This window comes from Myxocyprinus asiaticus, chromosome 39 (assembly GCF_019703515.2).
Source record: "Myxocyprinus asiaticus isolate MX2 ecotype Aquarium Trade chromosome 39, UBuf_Myxa_2, whole genome shotgun sequence".
Classification (NCBI taxonomy): Eukaryota; Metazoa; Chordata; class Actinopteri; order Cypriniformes; family Catostomidae; genus Myxocyprinus; species Myxocyprinus asiaticus.
Genome location: NC_059382.1, coordinates 8,326,064 through 8,348,955, shown reverse-complemented (window position 1 = coordinate 8,348,955; position 22,892 = coordinate 8,326,064). Strand labels below are relative to the sequence as shown.

General features: G+C 40.6%; 1 protein-coding gene across 1 annotated transcript in view; it reads left to right on the top strand.

The window, feature by feature from the left end:
- The window catches only part of LOC127430322 (collagen alpha-5(IV) chain-like), a 73,030-nt gene that overhangs the window by 7,340 nt on the left and 42,798 nt on the right, over nt 1-22,892 (top strand). Inside the window, exons 2-6 of the mRNA XM_051680048.1 lie at nt 16,496-16,552; nt 21,817-21,906; nt 22,138-22,182; nt 22,279-22,323; nt 22,490-22,552. Coding sequence (XP_051536008.1) covers nt 16,496-16,552; nt 21,817-21,906; nt 22,138-22,182; nt 22,279-22,323; nt 22,490-22,552 — 300 coding nt within the window. The remainder of the gene's footprint in view (nt 1-16,495; nt 16,553-21,816; nt 21,907-22,137; nt 22,183-22,278; nt 22,324-22,489; nt 22,553-22,892) is intronic.

The following is a 22,892-nucleotide window of genomic DNA, read 5'->3' as shown; positions in this document are numbered from 1 at the left end:
ACTAAAGAAAACATGTCCACCCCATATCTTCCCAAATTTTTCAGCTTCCTGCGGGGAAAGATGCATTTATTGAAGAAACACTATACCATATTTCTTATGTTTAAGAAAAGAAATAACCTTCCCTCTTTTAATGGGCTGCCCCAACCCATTCACATTCCACATGGAGAGAGACAATCCACTCATATTAACATCTGACATTTTGACATATTAGAAAAAAATAAATTGTGTGCCAAAAATAAAATTATAAAGACCACATTCCAACATTAGTGCAACAATCAAACCCCAAACTCCCCCCCGAACTAAACAAACAGAAAAAAGAAAAATGTGCACATTAACCCCGGGCACGACAGCACCAACCGGCGTCCATCCCTCTAAATTCAAACAGTCCATGTATGCCTACGAGAGCCCCCAGAACAACTTTGCCGTCGGATTGCTCAAGTCCATTGTTTCTATATTAATTTTGTGAGACAGAATTACACAACAGAAAATAATATATAAAACAAACTCCAGCCAATAGGCAGAATAAACACACAGAACATGTAGATTCATCCACATAACTGTCCCGAATGTGTGTTCCTCCACAAAACAAGCTCCAGCCGCTAGCGGAACAGCACAAAAAAAATAAATAAATAAATAAATAAAAAGCCGTTCAGTTTCCTCGGGCAGTCAAACGAATGTTCAGTGAGCCGGCCCATTCGACTGCTACATGAGTGCAACAAATGACCCAAACACTCCAATGTCCTGCAAGAAATACTCCACAAAACAAACTCCAACCAATAGGAGACATAAGCACAAAGAACGTGCAGATTCATCCACAACACTGTCCCGAAGGAGTGCTATTCCACAAAACAAACTCCAGCTGCTAGGCAGAACCAGCACAAAAAGAAACAAAAAAAGGCACCCAGTTTCCTCGGATGGTCAAGTGAATGTTCAGTGAGTCAGGCACACTTGGCTGCAACGTGAGTACCACAAAATAACTTACTCCATTGAGTTTATGAAGGACATGGCTTGCTGGGGACATGTAAATATTGTGTGGCCATCCTTAGCATCTATTAGCATAATTTTGCCAGGCACATCAGTGCAAAAGTTACCTTCTGTTGATGTAAGAGTTTCTTGCATTCCTTGAATTGATCACATTTCTCTCGTTGACTCCGCAAAGTCTGGGAACAAGAAAATGTTGTGGTTCTTCCAAGAAAGCCCTCCTTTACTCCTTGCCTCGCGTAACACGAGATCTTTATCAGATGATCACAGAAATTTGGCCAGAATTGATTGGGGCCTGTCTCCCTCAGCGGATCGCCGAGCCAGAACTCTGTAAGCTTGCTCGATTTCCAGCTTATGGCCTGCTCCCTCAGGAGTTCCAACAATTCGGACGTTATTCCGCCGGTTACGGTTCTCCAAATCTTCCAGCTTCTCCCAGACACGCTCCAAATCCACCTTGGTCGCTAGCGGATTAGCAGCTAACTCCCTCTCCGATGACTCCAGATAATCGATCCGTTTCTAGACAACCTCTTATTCATAGTGATTGCTACACAAAAAAAGACACACACATGAAAAAAAAATAAATCACTTCTGCAAAAAATTTAATTGCAAAAAATAAATAATTTCTAAACCGCTTAATAACCAAAAGTGTACAGGATCGCTTCCATAAATCATATTTTTATGATTATTTAATATCTATGTAAGTATCTATCTATCTATCTATCTATATTTCTATCACAGTGTATCTACTCCTTTATTTACAGTTTTACAAGGAAAAAAAGTAATGTATTTACTATATTTTAATATACAGTATTCACTGCTATATTGTTTCCAGTTGCTTACTTACCAAAAGTGTAAAGGGTAGTTAGTGACCCGAGAAATGTTATAGTGTCGCGATATACTTTCGTGTTTTTTTTTTTTTAATTGCATTTTTATGATTATTACCAGAGTCCATTTTAAGCTTTCTGGCTGAGGCAGTCAGGTTTAAATTTTTTAATCTTTTGGTATTTGGTAGAGTCCATGATGCCATGTGTCCGAACAAGATGTCCAGGACCTTTGCCATAAAAACAGCCCCACAACGTTAAAGATCCACCACTATATTTAACCGTGGCCATGAGGTACTTTTCCATATGGCTACCTCTCTGTGTGCACCAAACACATATCTGGTGTTTGCTGCCGAAAAGCTCTATTTTTGTTTTATCTGATAATAGAATCTGGTCCCATTTGAAGTTCCAGTAGTGTCCGGCAAACTGAAGATGCTTGAATTTGTTGTTGGATGAGAGCAGAGGCTTTTGTCTTGAAACCCTCCCAAACAACTTATTGTGATGTAGGTGACGTCTGATTGTAGTTTTGGAGACTTTCTGACCGGCCCTGGTGTATAACTGAAATTCTGTAAGTTGAACATCTATTTAGAATGTTTCCTGATGGTTTTCCATTCTGTTGAATTCTGTGTAATTATTTTCATATCACTGTCAGTCACCAGCCAAAGGTGCTTCCATGGGCATGTAAATATATAGAAGTTTTACTATCTGACTATGAATTTTAGGAATTTTTCTGCTGATGCCACAAGACATTTCGATCATGACTACAGGCCTTTCACAAACAGGTGAAAATTTGCTTGATAATGTAGGACATGTATTGGATAGGTGCCAAAACAAATACCCACTGATTACACTCTCTCAAAGTGTGCCTTTATGTGAGGTGTCAGTCTGGGCCTGTTTTGTGGGCAGAGAGACTCGGGGTGGTGGGGGTGTTTATGAATATTTTCAATTCATCACTAGGCTGCTCTTAATCTGGGCTTGGTTGAACTAATTTAAAACCAACACGAGCGTTCTGCCATGCTCATATTTCACACTTTTGTTTTGGTAAATTTTATTTTACATTCTTCCATTTTTTTCAAACATCGCTCCTCTCCTCTCCTCTCTCACTTACATGGAATCATATTGGTGGGATTGATATTGACACAGAAAATGATTTTAGGAATGATTGATGAACACTTAATCTGAGACATGTTTTTTTTTTTTTTTTTTTTTAACAAATATTTTGAGTATGTTACTGTGCGTGCTGTGTGTTTACCTGTCAGAACGTGACTGTACCTGAGAACACCTGCATAGAGGCAGTGGCATCTGCCAGTGCACACAAATAAACTCATTCTGCAGATCCCTTTGAAGCTTCCTGAAGCCCTCAGCATGTGTGCATCAGGACTCAACAGGACCATTCTCAATGATCTTTAGATCTCACAGCATATTTCATTACATGTGTCTCTGTGGGCCTGTGTGTCTGTGACATAACATATCTTACAGTGCATCCAGAAAGTATTTCAGCACTTCACTTTTTCCACATTTTGTTATGTTACAGCCTTATTCCAAAATGGATTAAATTCATTATGTTCCTCAGAATTCTACAAACAATACCCCATAATGACAACGTAAAAGAAGTTTGTTTGAAATCTTTGCAAATGTATAAAAAAAATTAAAAAATAAAAATAAAAAAAAATCACATGAACATAAGTATTCACAGCCTTTGCTCAATACTTTGTTGAAGCACCTTTGGCACCAATTACAGCCTCAGGTCTTTTTGAGTATGATGCTACAACCTTGGCACACCTATTTTTGGGCAGTTTCTCCCATTCTTCTTTGCAGGACCTCTCAAGCTCCATCAGGTTGGATGGGGAGTGTTTTCCAGTGTCACAGCTATTTTCAGATCTCTCCAGAGATGTTCAGTCGGGTTCAAGTCTGGGCTCTGGCTGGGCCACTCAAGGACATTCACAGAGTTGTCCCGGAGCTACTCCTTTGTTATCTTGGCTGTGTGCTTAGGGTCGTTGTCCTGTTGAAAGATGAACCTTCGCCCCAGTCTGAGGTCCAGAGCGCTCTGGAGCAGGTTTTCATCAAGGATGTCTCTGTACATTGCTGCATTCATCTTTCCCTCGATCCTGACTAGTCTCCCAGTTCCTGCCGCTGAAAAACATCCCCACAGCATGATGCTGCCACCACCATGCTTCACTGTAGGGATGGTATTGGCCAGGTGATGAGCGGTGCCTGGTTTCCTCCAGACATGACGCTTGCCATTCAGGCCAAAGAGTTCAATCTTTGTTTCTCATGGTCTGAGAGTCCTTCAGGTGCCTTTTGGCAAACTCCAGGCAGGCTGTCATGTGCCTTTTATTGAAAAGTGGCTTCTGTCTGGCCACTCTACCATACAGGCCTGATTGGTGGAGTGCTGCAGAGATGGTTGTTCTTCTGGAAGTTTCTCCTCTCTCCACAGAGAAATGCTGGAGCTCTGTCAGAGTGACCATCGGGTTCTTGGTCACCTCCCTAACTAAGGCCCTTCTCCCCCGATCGCTCAGTTTGGCCAGGCGGCCAGCTCAAGGAAGAGTCCTGGTGGTTCCAAACTTCTTCCATTTATGGATGATGGAGGCCACTGTGCTCATTGGGACCTTCAATGATGCAGAAATATTTCTGTACCCTTCCCCAGATCTGTGCCTCAATACAATCCTGTCTTGGAGGTCTACAGACAATTCCTTGGACTTCATGGCTTGGTTTGTGCTCTGACATGCACTGTTAACTGTGGGACCTTATATAGACAGGTGTGTGCCTTTCCAAATCATGTCCAATCAACTGAATTTACCACAGGTGGACTCCAATCAAGTTGTAGAAACATCTCAAGGATGATCAGTGGAAACAGGATGCACCTGAGCTCAATTTTGAGTGTCATGGCAAAGGCTGTGAATACTTATGTACATGTAATTTTGTTTGTTTTTTATTTTTAATAAATTTGCAAAGATTTCAAACAAACTTCTTTCATGTTGTCATTATGGGGTATTGTTTGTAGAATTTTGAGGAAAATAATGAATTTAATCCATTTTGGAATAAGGCTGTAACATAACAAAATGTGGAAAAAGTGAAGTGCTGTGAATACTTTCCGGATGCACTGTATCTGCACTGTCAGTAGAGCTTATGTTCATGGAGTCCAGAGAGGCAACAAACCAAAGTAAACTTTACGATAAAAGCGACACTTATTTTATATTTTGTGTCTCTGTAATATTGTCCCTGCCATGTGGCTTATACTCATAGCATGTTTTTGGACATGCACCATTGTATTCTTTTACGTAAGTGCCATGAAGTATCATTCCTTGCAAAAAATTGTAATCCGGCAGTGCCATTATAGTACCTTGACATAAAACCATAATGTTGAATAATTGCCATATTCATATACCATAGTATTTATAGGGTACTCTAAATTACTTTAAAGAATATCATGTAATTACCATTGCATTATCATGTCCAAATGTAAGCAATGCACCGATCCTAATTCTAAACAGACTACAATTTAAGATTATTATTTATTTTATTTTTTTACAATTTTTCTGAATTGCTAAAACACATTTCTTGAAACCTTCACCCACTTTCTCACAACTTTAAACATAAAACCAAATCTTTAAACTACATTCACAAAACCCCTGACTTTTCTGGCAAAATCAAACAATCGCCTCAAAACTATTTAATCTGTGCTCAAAATCAAACAATGCTTTCAGATCATACACACTGCAAGTCAATATATAAACATTACAAAGCATTCATTAGACACTACATCAGAAAATGGAGAACACAGTGTCCAGAGCATGTAGTTACAGGAATAAATTAAAAAATAATAATAATAAAAAAATGTTTATTGTATATACTGTAGTAAGCACATTTTGCAATTACTGTCAAAAAAGTATAGTAATCACAACTTACAGTAGTACAGTGAATATATTGTATACTGTATGTACTGCAAGTAATACAGTATTGACTGTCTGTATATTCAGCACTTTCATACTGTAAAAATACAGTAGTCCAACTGGAAAACCCCAAAGAACAAAGAACCCTCTAAATGAAAAACACATTACAGTACACTCTCTCAAAAATGTTGTGCAACTGCAAAATCAAAGTCAATGAGAGATTAATTCTGCCTCAGCATCACATTTTCACATCAATAGAAACAAGTGTGTACAGTTTTGAGTCGTTGTGAGTAAACAATGGCAGCTGTGTTGTGGTTGTGTTTAAATTTTGCTGCCTGTGTTTACCTTTCTGCAAGTGTTCACAGTAAGAAATGTGTTTTAGTGAGTGAGAATGTGTTTAGAGTTTTGCCAAAAGAGTGACTGATTTGACAAATTGGTTTAGGTCTCTGAGCATTTAGTTTAGAGAATGGGGTTTAGTGTTTTAGCAATTCAGAAAAACTGTAATATACACTCACTAAGCACTTTATTAGGAAGACATGTACACTTATTTATTCATGCAATTATCTAATCAGCCAATCATATGGCAGCAGTGCAATGCATAAAATCATGCAGATATGGGTCAGGAGCTTCATTAAATGTTCACATCAACCTTCAGAATGGGGAAAAAATTTGGACCGTGGCATGATTGTTAGTGCCAGACGGGCTGTATTTATTGAGTATTTTCTTTGAGTATTTCTATAACTGCTGATCTCCTGGGATTTTCACGCACAACAGTCTCTAGAGTTTAGGAATGGTGCCAAAAACAAAAAAGATCCAGTGAGCGGCAGTTCTACGGATGGAAATGCCTTGTTGATGAGAGAGGCCAACAGAGAATGGCCAGAATGGTTCGAGCTGACAGAAAGGCTATGGTAACACAGATAACGCCTCTGTACAATTGTAGTGAGCAGAATAGCATCTCAGAATGCACAACATGTTGAACCTTGAGGCAGATGGTCTACAACAGCAAAAGACCACGTCTGGCACTTTATTAGGAAGTGATACTAAAAAATTTTGTCATAATAACTGTACCTTCAGAGGGACTTTTGTTGAATTCCTAGAATGATTTGGCAAAGAGAAGTTTTTTTCCCATCACCACAAAAAATTTAAATAGCCTAAAATTTTTTATTTGCACGGCAAATATCGATACAATATCACGAGGAAAAATATCATGATACATTAACATTTCAATATTTTTTCCCACCTCTAATATTGACCCCAAAAATGTTTGCAAAATTTGCATACTGTTAGTGATGTCAATGAAAAGTCTTTCTCTGCTAGCTCTATTTCTTCTGTCCTCTATCATCTCTACCTTCTCTCCTCCTCTCTCTCTCTCTCTCTCTCTCTCTCTGTCTCTCTCTCTCTCTCTCTCTCTCTCTCTGCAGGCAAGTGCAGGTCTATCTCTGATTTTGGCCTGTTATCTTGGTATCTGTGCTATGGAATCTGCTTTAGGAGTCCGATACAGCACAATGACTACAGATCCATCATGACTGATATGATATTCACACACACACACACACACACACACACACACACACAATCACACACACACACACACATGCACGCACGTTGGTGCGGCTATCCTTATGAGGACTCACCATAGACATAATGATTTTTATACTGTACAAACTATAGATTCTATCCCCTAACCCTACCCCTAAACCTAACCCCACAAAAAACTTTCTGCATTTTTACATTTTCAATAAAATATCGTTTAGTATTTAGTAAGCAATTTGAATTATGGGGACTCTAGAAATGTCCTCATAAACCACATTTATAGCATAATACCCTTGTAATTACCAGTTTGTAACCTAAATTTTTTTCCTCGTAAACCGACACACATTCACACACACACACACACACACACAAACACACACAGTACGGGCCTATGCATGCACTCATAACTACACATACATTACTGTGCAAAAGTTTTAGGCACTTGTGAAAAATGTTGCATAGTGAGGATGTCTTCAAAAATAATGAAAAATAATTTTCATTTATCACTTAATGTCATACAAAGTACAGTAAACATAAAAAAGCTAAATCAATATTCGGTGTGACCACCTTTGCCTTTAAAACAGCACCAATTCTCCTAGGTACACCTGGACACAGTTTTCTTGGTTGTTGGCAGATAGGATGTACCAAGCTTCTTAGAGAATTCGCCACAGTTGTTCTATCTGTTTAGGCTGTCTCAATTGCTTCTGTCTCTTTATGTAATCTCAGACTGACATGATGTTCAGTGGGGGGCTTTGTGGGGGCCATGACATCTGTTGCAGGGCTCCCTGTTCTTCTATTCTAATCTTTTCTATTTTCAAAAGTAATGTTTGAGAGTCTAACATTTATATTTCCTATTGACACACTAAAGCTGAAGATATAAATAACCATCTTAAGACAAATGCTTTTGTGAAACATCTTATGTGCCTAAGACTTTTGCACAGTACTGTATACACAAAAATACATATCAAATCACATGTAATTACACATCACATGTACAAATGAACTGAAATTGATTCAAAATTGTTATACATTACTGCACTGCTCTATTAAACCTGCACATCCCTGTTTATTGCATTTTCCCCTCTGGGCATGTGAGTGTGTTAATGTAGGTAAGAGTTGTCTGTGTATGTGTACATTTTCAGCAATAGGTTTGGGAACAAAATAAAGTATATACTTTATATTGTTCCCAAACCTATTGCTGAAAATGTTGAAAATTGCTGAAAATGCAAATTCAATTAATTTTTTTATTATTATTCTAAAAATGCAAAAAAACAAGTTTTCTTTTAGGTATGGGCATAGTTTTAGGGTATGGTTTGGGTGTGGGTTGGCTTTGGGTTAGTCTTTAGTAAGTATAATTAGGTTAGCCTATATATTTATAATTAGCTTTATAAACAATATAAGTCCATGTTAGTCTATATAGTAAGGATAATTACCTTTATATAAAACAGCAGAAGTCTATTTTAGTATATAGAGTAAGTATAATTAGCTTTATAGAAGTTTATGTTAGTCTATTAAGTACAGTAGGCCTATAATTAGCTTTATACAGTATTTAAACAGTAGAAGCCAATGCTGTTGTACATAGTTAGTTTAATTAGCTTTATATAAAATAGTAGAAGTCTGTGTTAGTAATAGTAAATAAGGATAATTAGCTTTTATAAAAACAATAGAAGTCTATGTTTGTCTATACATTATGTTGAGTATAATTAACTTTAAACAGTAGAAGTCTATGTTGGTCTATATTGAAAGTATAATGTATTTAGCTTTACATACAAATAATGGAAGTCTGTGTTTGTACCGAAAGTCTCTGTTAGTACATACTGTATAGCAGTATAATTAGCTTTGTATCAAAACAATGGTAGGTATGTTCCCATTTAGCTAGATAAACGTGTGTGCTTGTGTTGAGAATGAAAATTGTGTGTCCAATACGTTACACATAAATCTCTGAACCCTCAACTAAAATTCTTGTATCTTAACACATCCTCAAAAAACATGGGTTGTGTCCCCTTCTTCTGAATTGCATCGCCAGCAGGTGGGTGTGTATTTAAGACCAAGTCTATACAATCTAGAGGGTGTCCAATATAATCTATGCAAATCTTAAATCACATCAGACGTGCCCTTGAATCTCTAGATGTAGACTTGATGCTTTTTAGAATCCTAGCCCACACTCCTTCCTCCATTACCAAGTTTAAATCTCTCTCCCATAATCTCTTGAGAGACGCTGAAGCTCCATCCCCCAAACAGGGAGTAATACACTGATGCCTCATGACCTTTTCCAAAAGCAGTAATCACCACTTCTAGAGTATCTGCCCCTTTAGAGGGGTATATGCTACTCCCAAAAAGAGTACAGAGCAGGTGGCTCAGCTGTAAATACCTATAGAACTGAGATCTGGGAATCCTGAAATGTTGGATCATATTTTCAAACGATCTCAACACTCCACTCTCAAATAGGTCACTGAGCATATTAACTTCCCTCACAATCCACTCTGTCCAGCAGAAAGGGAACTTATTAATACGTAATTTTGGGTTTAGCCATATGCTCGAGGCAGCATTTAAATAAATGTCAGAATTAAACACTCAGGACAGTTTTGTCCATACCACGTGCAAATTTGTCCATTTGTTGGAAATCAGGATTTTGCAAAAGGGATACATTAAAGAAAAGAAATAACCTTCCTTCTTTTTATGGGGTGCCCCAGCCCATTCACATTCCACGTGGAGAGAGATAATCCACTCATATTAACATTTTGACATATCAGAAAAAATAGATTGTGTGTCAAACATAAAATTATAACGACCACATTCCAACATTAGTGCAACAGTCAAACCCCGAACTTCCCCCAGAACCAAACAAACAGAAAAAAGAAAAAAAGTGTGCATTAACCCTGCGCACGACAGCGCCAACTGGCGTCCATCCCTCTAAACTCAAAAAGTCAGTGTACGCCTACGAGAGTCCCCACAACAACTTTGCCCTCGGAATGTCCGGTTTTTCTATACAAATTGTGCAAGACAGAATTACACAACAGAAAATAATCTGTAAAACAAACTCCAGCCAATAGGCGGAATAAACACAAAGAACGTGCAGATTAATTCTCGAAGTGTGTTACTCCACAAAACAAACTCCAGCCACTAGTGGAACCAGCAAAAAAAAACAAAAAACAACAACAACAACAAAAAAAAAAAATTCCGTTCAGATCCCGGGCAGTGAAACGAATGTTCAGTGAACTGGCTGTACATGAGTGCAGCAGATGACCAAATCCTTCCAACGTCCTACAAAAAATACTCCACAAAACAAACTCAAGCTAACAGCACAAGCAAAAGAACAGGCAGACTCATCCACAACTGTCCCTAAGGAGTGTTATTCCACAAAACAAACTCCAGCCACTAGGCGGAACCAGCACAAAAAGATAAAAATGGTGCCCAGCTTCCTCAGACTGTCAAATGTATGTTCAGTGAGACAAGCTCACTTAGGGGCCACACGAGACATCAAACATCAAATGGTTTACTCACCTCATTGTCTCTATGAGAGACAATGCGTGCTGTGGGCATGTAAATATTTTGTAAATATTATATAAATAGTTTGGCTGGAAACATCAGAGCAAAATCAATCTTCCATTGATGTAAGAGTTTCTTGCATTCCTTGAATCGATCACGTTTCTCTCTGTTAAAATCGCAAAGTCTGGGAACAAGAAAATGCTGTGATTCTTCCAAGAAAGCTTTGCTTTGCTCATCGCCTCGCGCAACACGAGATCTTTATTGGATGATCTCAGTAATTTGGCCAGAATTGATCGGGGCCTGTCTCCCTCAGCGGATATGCGAGCCGGGACTCTGTGAGCTCGCTCGATTTCCAGCTTATGGCCTATTATGTCGAGCAGACTCGGGAAGAACTCGTCTAGGAATTTCACCATATCTCTGCCTTCTTCATGCTCAGGAATTCCAACAATTCAGATGTTGTTTCACCGATTACGATTCTCCAAATCCTCCAGTTTTTCCCAAACACGTACCAAATCTGCACTGGTCACTAGCGGTTTAGCAGCTAATTCCCTCTCCGATGACTCCAGATAATCGATCCGTCTCTCGACATCCCCGATTCTTGTAACCAAATCAGAGAATTTAATTTCCATCACAGTAATCGATTGACGTATTACAGCAAGATCCTCTAAGTCAGCAACAACTTTCGTCAGCATCACAGACATGCTCGCCAGTTGGCGTTGAATTTCTCCCGCCGCACCGTCCAAACCGAGTCCCTGGTATGCGGGCCTATCTGAGGTGTCTGCTCGAGCACATAAGTGTCTTTTAATATCTCCAGAGCCCGAAGATTTTGAATTCTTTGCCATGTTGACTTCAAAGAACAGATATGTAGCAGGGTGTATCAAATCTCACCGGTTTATGACATCAAAATAATTAAAAACGTCATGGTTACTTGCGTAACCTCCGTTCCCTGATGGAGGGAACAAGACGTTGTGTCAATGTAGTGACATTAGGGGTCACTCTTGGGAGCCCGAGACATCTCTGGTCTTTGATAAAAGACCAATGAAAATTGGCGAGTGGTATTTGCATGCCACTCCCTCGGACAAATGGGTATAAAAGGAGCTGGCGTGCAACCACTCATTAAGTTTTTTTGCTGAGGAGCCGAGACAAGGTCTGGCCATTTCAGCGGGTAGTCCAGCGTTGTGGCATGAGGGACACAATGTCTTGTTCCCTCCATCAGGGAACGGAGGTTACGCAAGCAACCAGGATGTTCCCTATCTGTCACTCACTCGACGTTGTGTCGATATAGTGACACTAGGGGTCCCTATACAAAACGGCGCAACTGGCTGAACTGTGTTACATGAATTAGTGGTGTGTGATGGGCAGACAACTGTGTGCCTCGTAGCCAGCGCACCAGGCCAACATGTAACCTCCCCTAACATAGTTATGAGTGTCGAACGGCCCTTTGGGGACAAGTTGATTACCCAAAAGATATAGACAGGCTAGCCCAGTCGTGGCCTCTTTTCCCCTTCTTTTTTTCCACTCCCTAAAAAAAGGGTGAATATCCGACTGGGCCGACCAGGTCTAGTCGGGGGGTGTCCCTCCCAAGTGGAGGACACCGCGGAGACCACACCTCGCCCGGGGGGGTATTTAAGTGGAAATACATCACATGGTCTTGCCGAACTATGTCGGAAGTATATCATGTGGAGAAGTCTCATGGTAGGTCCTACCCAACAGGGGAGGAGTTACTACAAACATGGAGACTGTGGCAGAGGGCCACATGCAGAGCACCTACCCCAGAACAGGGCTTTTAGTTAACACGTGTACTGGGCCGGCAGGAAGTCTCTCCGAAAACTCGACTGCCACAGGCTCGGAGGAAGTCAACCGGGGAACATAGTTGTGAACACTACTGGGAGTTAATGGTGCACATCTTCAGCTCAGGGGAGGTGAAATGTGCTATGTGCAAGCGATCCCTGACTTATCCACTTGTATTGTGTGCCACTACCCGGGATGAAACCAGTTCCACCCGGAGGTTGTAGAACCTTGCAAAGGTGTTGGGTGTTGCCCAGCCCGCTGCTCTGCAAATGTCTGGCCAGGGCCAAGGAGGCTGCTACACCCCTGGTAGAATGGGCTCGTAGCCCTATCGGGGGCGGCACGTCCTTGGCGTGATATGCCATAGCTATGGCGTCAATGAGCCAGTGGGCGATCCTCTGCTTGGAGACAGCGCTTCCTTTCCCCTGTGCACCAAAACAGACAAAGAGCTGCTCAGAGATCCTAAAGCTCTGCGTGCTATCTAAATAGATGCGTAAAGCATGCACCGGACACAGCAATGACAGGGCTGGGTCTGCCTCCTCCTGAGGCAGCGCTCGCAGGTTCACCACCTGGTCCCTAAAAGGGGTGGTGGGAACCTTGGACACATAGCCCGGTCGGGGTCTCAAGATCACGTGAGAGTAACCCGGACCGAACTCCAGGCACGTTTCTCTGACAGAGAACATTTGCAGGTCTCCAACCTCTTGATGGAAGTGAAAGAAGGTCCTTCCTCAGGGGAATTCGCCGGGGGGGCTGTCGCAAGGAGCGTGAGGTCCGAGAACCACATCTGGGTGGGCCAGAAGGGTGCTACCAGGATGACCTGCTCCTCGTCCTCCCTGACCTTGCACAGAGTCTGTGCAAGTAGGCTCACTGGGGGAAACTCATATTTGCGCAGTCCAGGGGGCCAGCTGTTTGCCAACATGTCTATACCGAGAGGTGCCTCAGTCAGGTCATACCAAAGCGGGCAGTGGGAGGATTCTTGGGAGGCAAACAGGTCTACCTGTGCCTGTCCGAATTGACTCCAGAGTAGCTGGACCACCTGAGGGTTGAGTCTCCACTCTCCCCTGAGGGTAACCTGCCGTGACAGTGCGTCCACTGCAGTGTTGAGGTCGCCCGGGATGTGAGTGGCTCGCAGCGACTTGAGGTGCTGCTGACTCCAGAGGAGGAGACGGCGGGCGAGTTGTGACATACAATGACAGCACAGACATATTTTTGTCTGGTTGACATATGCTACCGTTGCCGTGTTGTCTGTCCAAACTAACACTTGCTTGCCCGGAACGGCTGGAACCTCCGCAGGGCGAGAAGAATTGCCAGCAACTCGAGGCAGTTGATGTGCCAACGCAGCTGCGGGCCCGTCCACAAGGCGGCGGCTGCATGCCCGTTGCAAACGGCGCCCCAGCCCGTCTAGGAGGCCTCTGTCGTGACCACGACGTGCCTGGAGACCTGCTCTAGGGGAACGCCTGCCTGTAGAAATGTGAGGTCAGTCCAAGGGCTGAAAAGGCGGTGACAGACCGGCGTAATGACCACCTGCCCATCTCGGGACTCGAGTCTGAAGCCATTGCTGGAGCGGTCTCCTATGCATCAACCCGAGTGGGATGGCCACCGCTGAGGATGCCATATGCCCCAGGAGCCTCTGAAAGAGTTTCAGTGGAACCGCTGTTTTCTGTTTGAACACCTTCAAACAGGCCAGCACCGACTGTGCGTGCTCGTTCATGAGGCGTGTTGTCAACGAGACTGAGTCCAACTCCAAACCAAGTAAAGAGATTGCTCTTTTCCCAGTTGACCAGAAGCTCGGCTGAGGTGCAAGAGCACCAAGTGTCCCGAGAGTGAGCTAGGATTAGACAATTGTCGAGATAGTTGAGATTGCGAATGCCCACCTCCCTTAACAGGGCAAGAGCTGCCTCTGCAACTTTCATGAAGATGCGAGGGGACAAGGACAGACCGAAAGGGAGGACCTTGTACTGATACGCCCGACCCTCGACTGCAGGAAGGGTCTGTGTCAAGGTAGAATCGAGACGTGAAAGTACGCGTCCTTCAGGTCTACCGTCCACGCCAGATGGCGGTGCTCTGCGGGCATAGGTGCACCGCGAGTGCCTTATCCACCGGGGGAATCGCCAAACAGCCCCTGGTCGCCCCGCCATCGAGGGTAGTGAGGGCGGGGGAGCTGAGAAATCGGGACCGGGCAGTAAAAGGTGCCTCCCATGATTTCATCAGCTCCTCGTGCACTTCCGGGAAGAAAGGCACTGGAGCGGGGCGTGGCTGCTTTGAGCGACGCCACGAGCCCAGGAACCAATCATCGAGCCGTGAGGGTTAAGGGGAGAGCAGAGGGTTTCACTCTAGCCCGACGCTCGCGGCCGCCCAGGAAAACATGTCCGTCATTTCTGCATCAGCCTGTAACTGGGCAATCGTCCCCGAAGGGGGGAGCCCAGCTGAGGCTTCTGCATCTGACTGGACAAGCCCGCTCTCCGATACTGCACTCGAGAGCTCATCAGCTTCGCGGGCTCCGAACCAGAGATCCAACTCGCCGTTAGACAAGCCGGCGGACTCATACGGAATCCCGATCAGGGCAGATGAGTGTGCTGGGGAATGGGAGGTCCGTGGGGGGATACCCGGCGGAGGCGGCCCCATTGGGGTCCCAAAATCGCCCCCAGTGCTAGCCGTGCTGGCCTCATACCCATAGGTAGAAGGACTGAGGCGGGGAGACACTGGGGTGGCTTTCTTTCTTATGAAAGCAAGCCGGGACCGCAAAGTTGCTATGGTCATGTTCTCGCAGTGAGTACATGAACCATCCACGAAAACTGTCCCCGCGTGGGTCGCGCCCAGACACGAAAGACAGCTATCGTGACCATCTGAATTTGAGAGGTAACGACAGCAACCAGGAATAACACACAAAGGGAAAGTCATCTTTAAAAAGATGCGTCTTTAAAAAGATGTTCCGTGTGTGCCGCTCTTTTAGAGAAATATACTTTTTTAGGAAAATATACCCTCTTTTTTCTGCCACAGCGCCCAGGGGCGTTCTCTGCAGTGCACCATTGCAGAGGAGGGAGAAGCTGCTGAAATGCGCCGTCAGATCCAGCAGAGGTGAATGAACAGTCAGCTCATTAAACATCGACCGTTCGGCTCCGAAGAGAAAATCTGAATGAGTTGTTGCATGCCAGCTCCTTTTATACCCATATGTCCGGGGGAGTGGCATGCAAATACCATTCGCCAATTTTCATTGGCCTTTTATCAAAGACTAGAGGTGTCTCGACACAACGTCGAGTGAGTAACAGATAGGGAAATAGCAAAGTGTGCAGAGCTCGCCGTTTACACGTCCGCTCCTCGCATGGTGTCACGTGACTCAAGCCATGAGTTTTTTAATGCAATTCTTCATTAGATGATTCCATTTGTCTGCTGGGGCACATCTTGTGCCTACATGCAATTAACCACGAAATCCTAACAAGATGTCTAATCAAAAGTAAAATCATCAGGACTGCATCCCAACATCCAGAGATCATTAGATTTTTTAAGTTTAATTGATATCGTTCCCTCAATTTCTGGTGGGTTTATTCTAAAATAAGAGTGAAAAGTATATTGTCTATTAGAATGAGAATGTCTATTGGTTAATGAGTCTATTAAATACAATGTATTTCATTTAAACTAAAAGATAAAGTGTATATGGTGTCATGATATCATGCTTTAAGGGGCAGTTAATCCAAAACTGAAAATTATGTCATTATTTACTTACCATCATCCAAACCCGTACAACGTTCTTTCATCTGTGGAATAAAAAAGGAGATGTAAGGCAAAATGACAGCCTCAGTTACTATTCACATAAAAGATGCTTTTAAAGTCATATGGGTTTGGAATGACATGAGAGTGTGTAATGATGACAGAGTTTTGGGCTTAACTACCCCTTTAACATTGTATTGTGTGTATGCATGGTGTTTGTTCACTTTTATTAGACTGTATCAAACATTTATGGTTGTTTTGGTCTTTTTTTTTTTTCCTCAGGGGTGTGTTTGCAGTGGAAAATCCCAGTGTGACTGTCATGGCATCAAAGGTGATATGGTAAGAATACGCACACACACATATTCAGTATATCCACGCACATTTTCATACATACAACCTATTTATTTAAGCACATACACACAAAATGACCTCATCATATTATATCGCGTAGCACATTTCTTTGTGATTGCTTGCTTCCATCCATAAAGTGTGGTAAACTAACAGAGCTAGTGAGAGATCATCTCTATTGGGTTCCTCCAGTCAGATGACCTCACAAATAACCAACATGATCACACGGGAAGTCAATATGCTGTTTACGAACGTTCCGTTACCCTAGGATTGGCAACAGTATGTCAACTCACTGACATGCCCTGTCTCCCATCGGACATATTTGGAATGGCTCAACAACAGTTACTTTCCCTTGTGGCTCGACTGGTAGTGTGTTGCGTCAGTTGCATGGGAGACCATAGTTCAGTCCCATTTAAAAAAGTAATCACGTTTGTATAAACAATCACGAGCATGATAAGAAGGTTGCATTTTTGTCCCTAACACTGCATTTTGTCTCTACTAATGTTTAAGGTTAGATTTGGGTTTTGATTTTTGATAAAATAAGGATTTCTCTTCACTCTTTAACACCCTGTTCAGCTGAAAACAATTATTTTTACAACTGGCTTCTGGCGACCTCTTCTGGATATAAATGCATGTCACACTTGTTTACAGTTGTGCTCAAAAGTTTGCATACCCTGGCAGAAATTGTGAAATTTTGGCATTGATTTTGAAAATATGACAAATAATGCAAAAAACTGTCTTTTATTTAAGGATAGTGATCATATGAAGCCATTTATTATCACATATTTGTTTGGCTCCTTTTTAAATCATAATGATAACAGAAATCACCCAAATGGCCCTGATCAAAAGTTTACATACCCTTGAATGTTTGGCCTTGTTACAGACACACAAGGTGACACACACAGGTTTAAATGGCAATTAAAGGTTAATTTCCCACACCTGTGGCTTTTTAAATTGCAATTAGTGTCTGTGTATAAATAGTCAATGAGTTTGTTAGCTCTCACATGGATGCACTGAGCAGGCTAGATGCTGAGCCATGGGGAGCAGAAAAGAACTGTCAAAAGACCTGCATAACAAGGTAATGGAACTTTATAAAGATGGAAAAGGATATAAAAAGATATCCAAAGCCTTGAAAATTCCAGTCAGTACTATTCAAGTGTACTGTACTGTTTTTTGCATGATCAGTCATATTTTCAAAATCAATTCCAAAATTTCACAATTTCTGCCAGGGTATTCAAACATTTGAGCACAACTGTATATACTCTGAAACACTTACCGCTTTAGCCTCTCGAGGCAGTGTTTTCAAATTCGTTCAACGTATACCAATTTCGGCTAAAGAAAAATCAGCACACACTTGCCGATTTTTATGTGAGATCAGGCTGATGTAACAGATGCAAGTGCTGCCCCCTTCTGGTCAAAGTTTCTGATGCACAGCCTTCCATATTTGCAGCACAACAGTGGAATGATCTACTGTAACACTAAAAAAAGAAAAGAAAAGAAATAGAATAAAAACACAATAAAAACAGCTATTTTTGCTAATGATAAAACTGATAAATAATTTGAAGATAATTGTGTTTTCTAAAGAAAACGTAATGTTAAATAAAAAATGTAAAAGAATAGTTCAACCAAAAAATTAAATTCTCTCATCATTTACTCACCATCATGGCATCCCAGATGTGTATGATGTTCTTTCTGCTGCAGAACACAAACAAATATTTTTAGAAGAATATTTCAGCTCAATACAATGCAAGTGAATCTTGACCAAAACTTTGAAGCTCCAAAAAGCACATAAAGGCAGCATAAAGGTTATCCATAAGACTCCAATGGTTTAATCCATGGTCTTTGGATAAGAACAGACCAAAATATAGCTCCTTTTTCACTTTAAATCTTGACAACAGAAGTCTCCTTATTGATTATGATTTTTAAGCTTGATTACACTTAGCACTATCTAGCTCTCTGCGCATACGTCAAGCACTAGGAAGTGTAATCAAGCTTGAAATCATGATGGTGCCTAGAGACTGCAATGGCAAGATGTACAGTGAAAAAGGAGTTATATTTTGCTTTGTTCTCACTTCAAAGATTTGGTCACTATTCACTTCCATTATATGGATGTACAGTCCTGAGATATTCTTCTAAAAATCTTCATTTGTGTTCTGCAGAAGAAAGAAAATCATACACATCAAAGATGGCATAAGGGTGAGTAAATGATGAGGGAAGGATAATTTTTGGGTAAAATATTCCATTAAATTATTTTTGGACACATATAGAATACATTACTAAAAATAAAGTATTTTCTTTTGGTGGGGCCAATAAGAAAAAATAAATAAATTAACAAACACACCTGATCGGGCCAGATTAATGTGTCCAAATAGTGTAGTTCTTGTTATATAACACAAAAAAAAATTAATGATTGATTGTTGTTTTCATGACATCAAATTCTGAAGTTTGGGTCATTGGGTCCAAAAAAAAAAAAAAAAGGTATTTTGTGGTGGTGGGTGGCCTTGTGATAATTGCTAGTTGACGTGAGAGATGTGGATCCATTGGCCACCCAGGTGTCCATATCTGATTAAATGTGCTATACTACTGATGCCTGACAATACAGAGCACTTATCATCAATAGTCATGCATCTGTTCCTCTCTATGAGCATATGTGTTAGAGTCTGTGTTCCAGTTCTCTCTACACCTAGGTGTTTGGCACACCAGGCATGGTATGTTCATTACAATAAAGGCTGTTTCCCTTATGGATTTATACATGTGATTAGATAAAGTCCATGGAACTATTTGGTTGACTTTCCTCTGAAAGAGTATCAGACTTTTATGTTTTCTGTGTGTGTTTGTGATATTGTAAATAATCTTGTAAATCTGCATCAAACTAGTTCCATACTATTTACATATGTAGATTGTTGCAAGCATTTCTGAATTGAAAATTTTATTTCATGGACGCCATGAAATCAAAATTACAGTTGGCTTTTAGTCCATGTGTGTTTGCTTTAAAGTCAAATGCCAGGGAATTCCCATACAGAGACTGAAAACATTCCATGGAACAAAAACGAAAACAAACTGAAAACAATTTTTTTTTTTTCCTTCCAGAATGTAACTGAAAACAGGAACAGATCCCTTTCAATTGTTCTGGAGTGAAAATTATATTTTTAAATGTTGGTAACCAGTTAAAAACCAGTTATTTTCATTCTGCAATTTTTTTTAATTATTATTATTTTTTTTTTTTTTTTTTTTCATGAAACCAAAAGTCTAAATGGTTTATCATAGTCAGTTTTCGAAATTACACCACCTTCTGTTGCCCCAAAAATGAGGCTTCTCTCTTTTTAGTTTCTTTATACAGTAGTTTTAACTTTCTCTTATAAGCATTATATTATATTATTTTATAAACATGCAAGCAGGAGAGAGATTTTGGCTATTCATTGATTTTAGATGGCCAGATGTATTTTTGAAATATTTTGGGGGATATATTTAATGTTAAGAATACATTAACTGAAATAAGTTATTTTACATAGGCTGCTGTATACTTTGCTTGTGATGATCTGATAATACTGGAACTGGTATATCACCCACACTTAGCACAGAATACCGTCATTTAAAAAAATGACTTTATTAACCATTCTTTAATTTCGTTTTAACCGGTTACCAATTGGAAAGGAGGCAGCTGAGCGCCGGAACCGGAATGAAAAAATACAGTTTCTGCTCAGAAAAACAAACCAAAATGAAAAACGTTTAGCTCTTAGTTCCTGCTCCTTAACATGGACAACATTTCTTTTTTAGCAGATATATGCATTTAACATTTATAGTTTTTCTCTTCCAGAACAATGACAATATTCTAATCAAATTACTAATGACTCATGCTGCACTACACAGATATTTGTCCAATCAAATGCCCTCTAGAATGAGAATGTCCCTCCCCCTGAAACAGACTAGCTAGTAGCAAATCATGGTTTCTGACTATGACAAAACTAAAGCCTTTATTGGCTATTTAAACAATCAAACAAACAAAAAAGGACAAGCCCTTCAATATGTTCCATCCAAACTTCCGGTTTCAACACCATTGTGTCCATGAGCAAGGCACTTAACTCCAGGTTGCTCAGGGGATATTGTCCCTGTAATAAGTACACTGTAAATCGCTTTGGATTAAAGCGTCTGCCAAATGCATAAATGTAAATGTAATACGAAACACGTCAGAAAACTTCCGGGTTCAATACAAGTTAAACTCAATCAACAGCATTTGTGGCATAATATTGATTACCACAAAAATGTATTTTGACTCGTCCCTCCTTTTCTTTAAAAAAAAAAGCAAAAATCTTTTTATGTTAAAATACTCACTCAAAAGTGTAGCCACAAGACAAAGGATATGCGTGTAAAAAAAAAAAATTAGTATGATAAAATCGCTTACTAACCTTTTCTGTGTAAAGTTATAGCCAATTTTACAACTTTGTTGCCATGACGATATAATGTCAACAAACGCTAAAATGACTGTAAAAATGACAATTTTGACAACTTTATAATACATGAGTTTTAACAGAAGAATGAATGTAAGTGCTTTTATAAAGTTATAAGCTTCTTATTTCTGCTTTTAAACCCTCCAGAAATTGGCCCCATTCACTTCAGTTGTAAGTGCCTCACTGTAACCTCCATTTTTGCTTTTTTAAAGAAAAGGAGGGACAAGTCGAAATAAATGGTAATCAACATTATGCCACAAATGCTGTCGATTGAGCTTAACTTATATTAAACCCGGAACATTCCTTTAAGTTGTTATTAACACAACATGGGACTTTGTTGCTAGCTGCTAAATTCTAAACAGAAGGTAATGAATAGTATTGAGATGAATAAAGCTGCTTTACTTAACATACTGGGTGCACAAAGGTGCTGTGTTGAGATCATGTGACCAGACGAATATTACTTACTTTATCTTGATAATGCCCTGTAATATCTATGATTTCACTGGTGGAATATATTAATTATTATGGCTGATTGATTTACAGTATACAATGTGATACTGCATCCAAGCCACTAGGTTTCAGTGCAACAAGCTAAAGTGTTATGGAGTGTGGTAGGATGTGACAGAGTGGGACGAGTTGCTGCCTTTTGTACACTCATTAACAAAGAATCATCAGTGATTGTTTTGAAAATACCGTGGCAAAACCAATTTGTCAAAATCTCTGAATGTGTTCAACGTCTTACTGTTGTGTTTTATCTAGCAGTTTTCTGAATGACACCTGCTGAAAAAAGCTATCTCTGTCTCTCAGGGTGAGCCTGGGTTGCCTGGCTTTGATGGCGCGCCAGGAAAACCAGGGCATCAAGGAAATGAGGGCCCTTCTGGATATCCTGGTCCAAAAGTGTGTTACACATGACTGTTTTACAAGCTCAAATAGAGAATCATATCAATACATATATATATATATATATATATATACATTTTATATATATATCATGCTTTTAGATGTTAACACAATATAGTATATGCAATAATCAGATTCATTGTCTTTACTTTCTTTGCTTCCAACAACTTGGAAATTAACCAATTGTTTTTTACTAATTACAAAATGTGGTTCTTTTTTATCATATAGGGAAATATGGGAATTCCAGGCATCCCCGGACCCAAAGGTTCTAGGGTATGGAGTGTGTATGAGTGTACAAATGTATATTCACAATGGCCTCCCAGTATACAATTACAACCACATCTCTCTCTCTCTTGTTCTCACCATTAGGGAACTCCGGGGACCCCTGGATTCTTGGGCCCACCAGGACTACCTGTAAGTTTTGGGATCATTTTACACTTGGCTTGCATTGCAATAATGTATTAAATAGTGAAAATTGTTAGTCAAAAATATTGCTTAAACAGGACCTATTAAAGAGATGCACTTGCATGTTTATAATCCCAGTAAACTAAAGTGTGAACATTATGTTTTCCTCTTTCAGGGGTTCCCTGGGAAAGAGGGACCTAGGGGTTCTCCTGGTCTCCCAGGATGCAATGGCACAGAGGTAATGAAGAGGAAGTATAGAACAGTTGGTTTCCCATATTGATATTCTGAACAAATGTTAGGAGAACCAATTCTTAATTAGTATTACACGGTGTCTTAACCAGGTGCAACGTGACGCAAAGTTTCCAGCGAGAAGCAATTTTTCTGTCCACACTGAACATGAAACAGCTGTGCAGAGTGACACAATGACAGCCAATCAGAAGATATTTGAAGTTTAATGTACAGTTAAAACAAGCAGGAATTGGATCAGTAAGATTTCACAGTGGGTGCGGCTGCCCAGTGAACAATGGACAGAACAAATTTGTGTGTAAATCATTAGGACAGCGATACTTGAACACGTG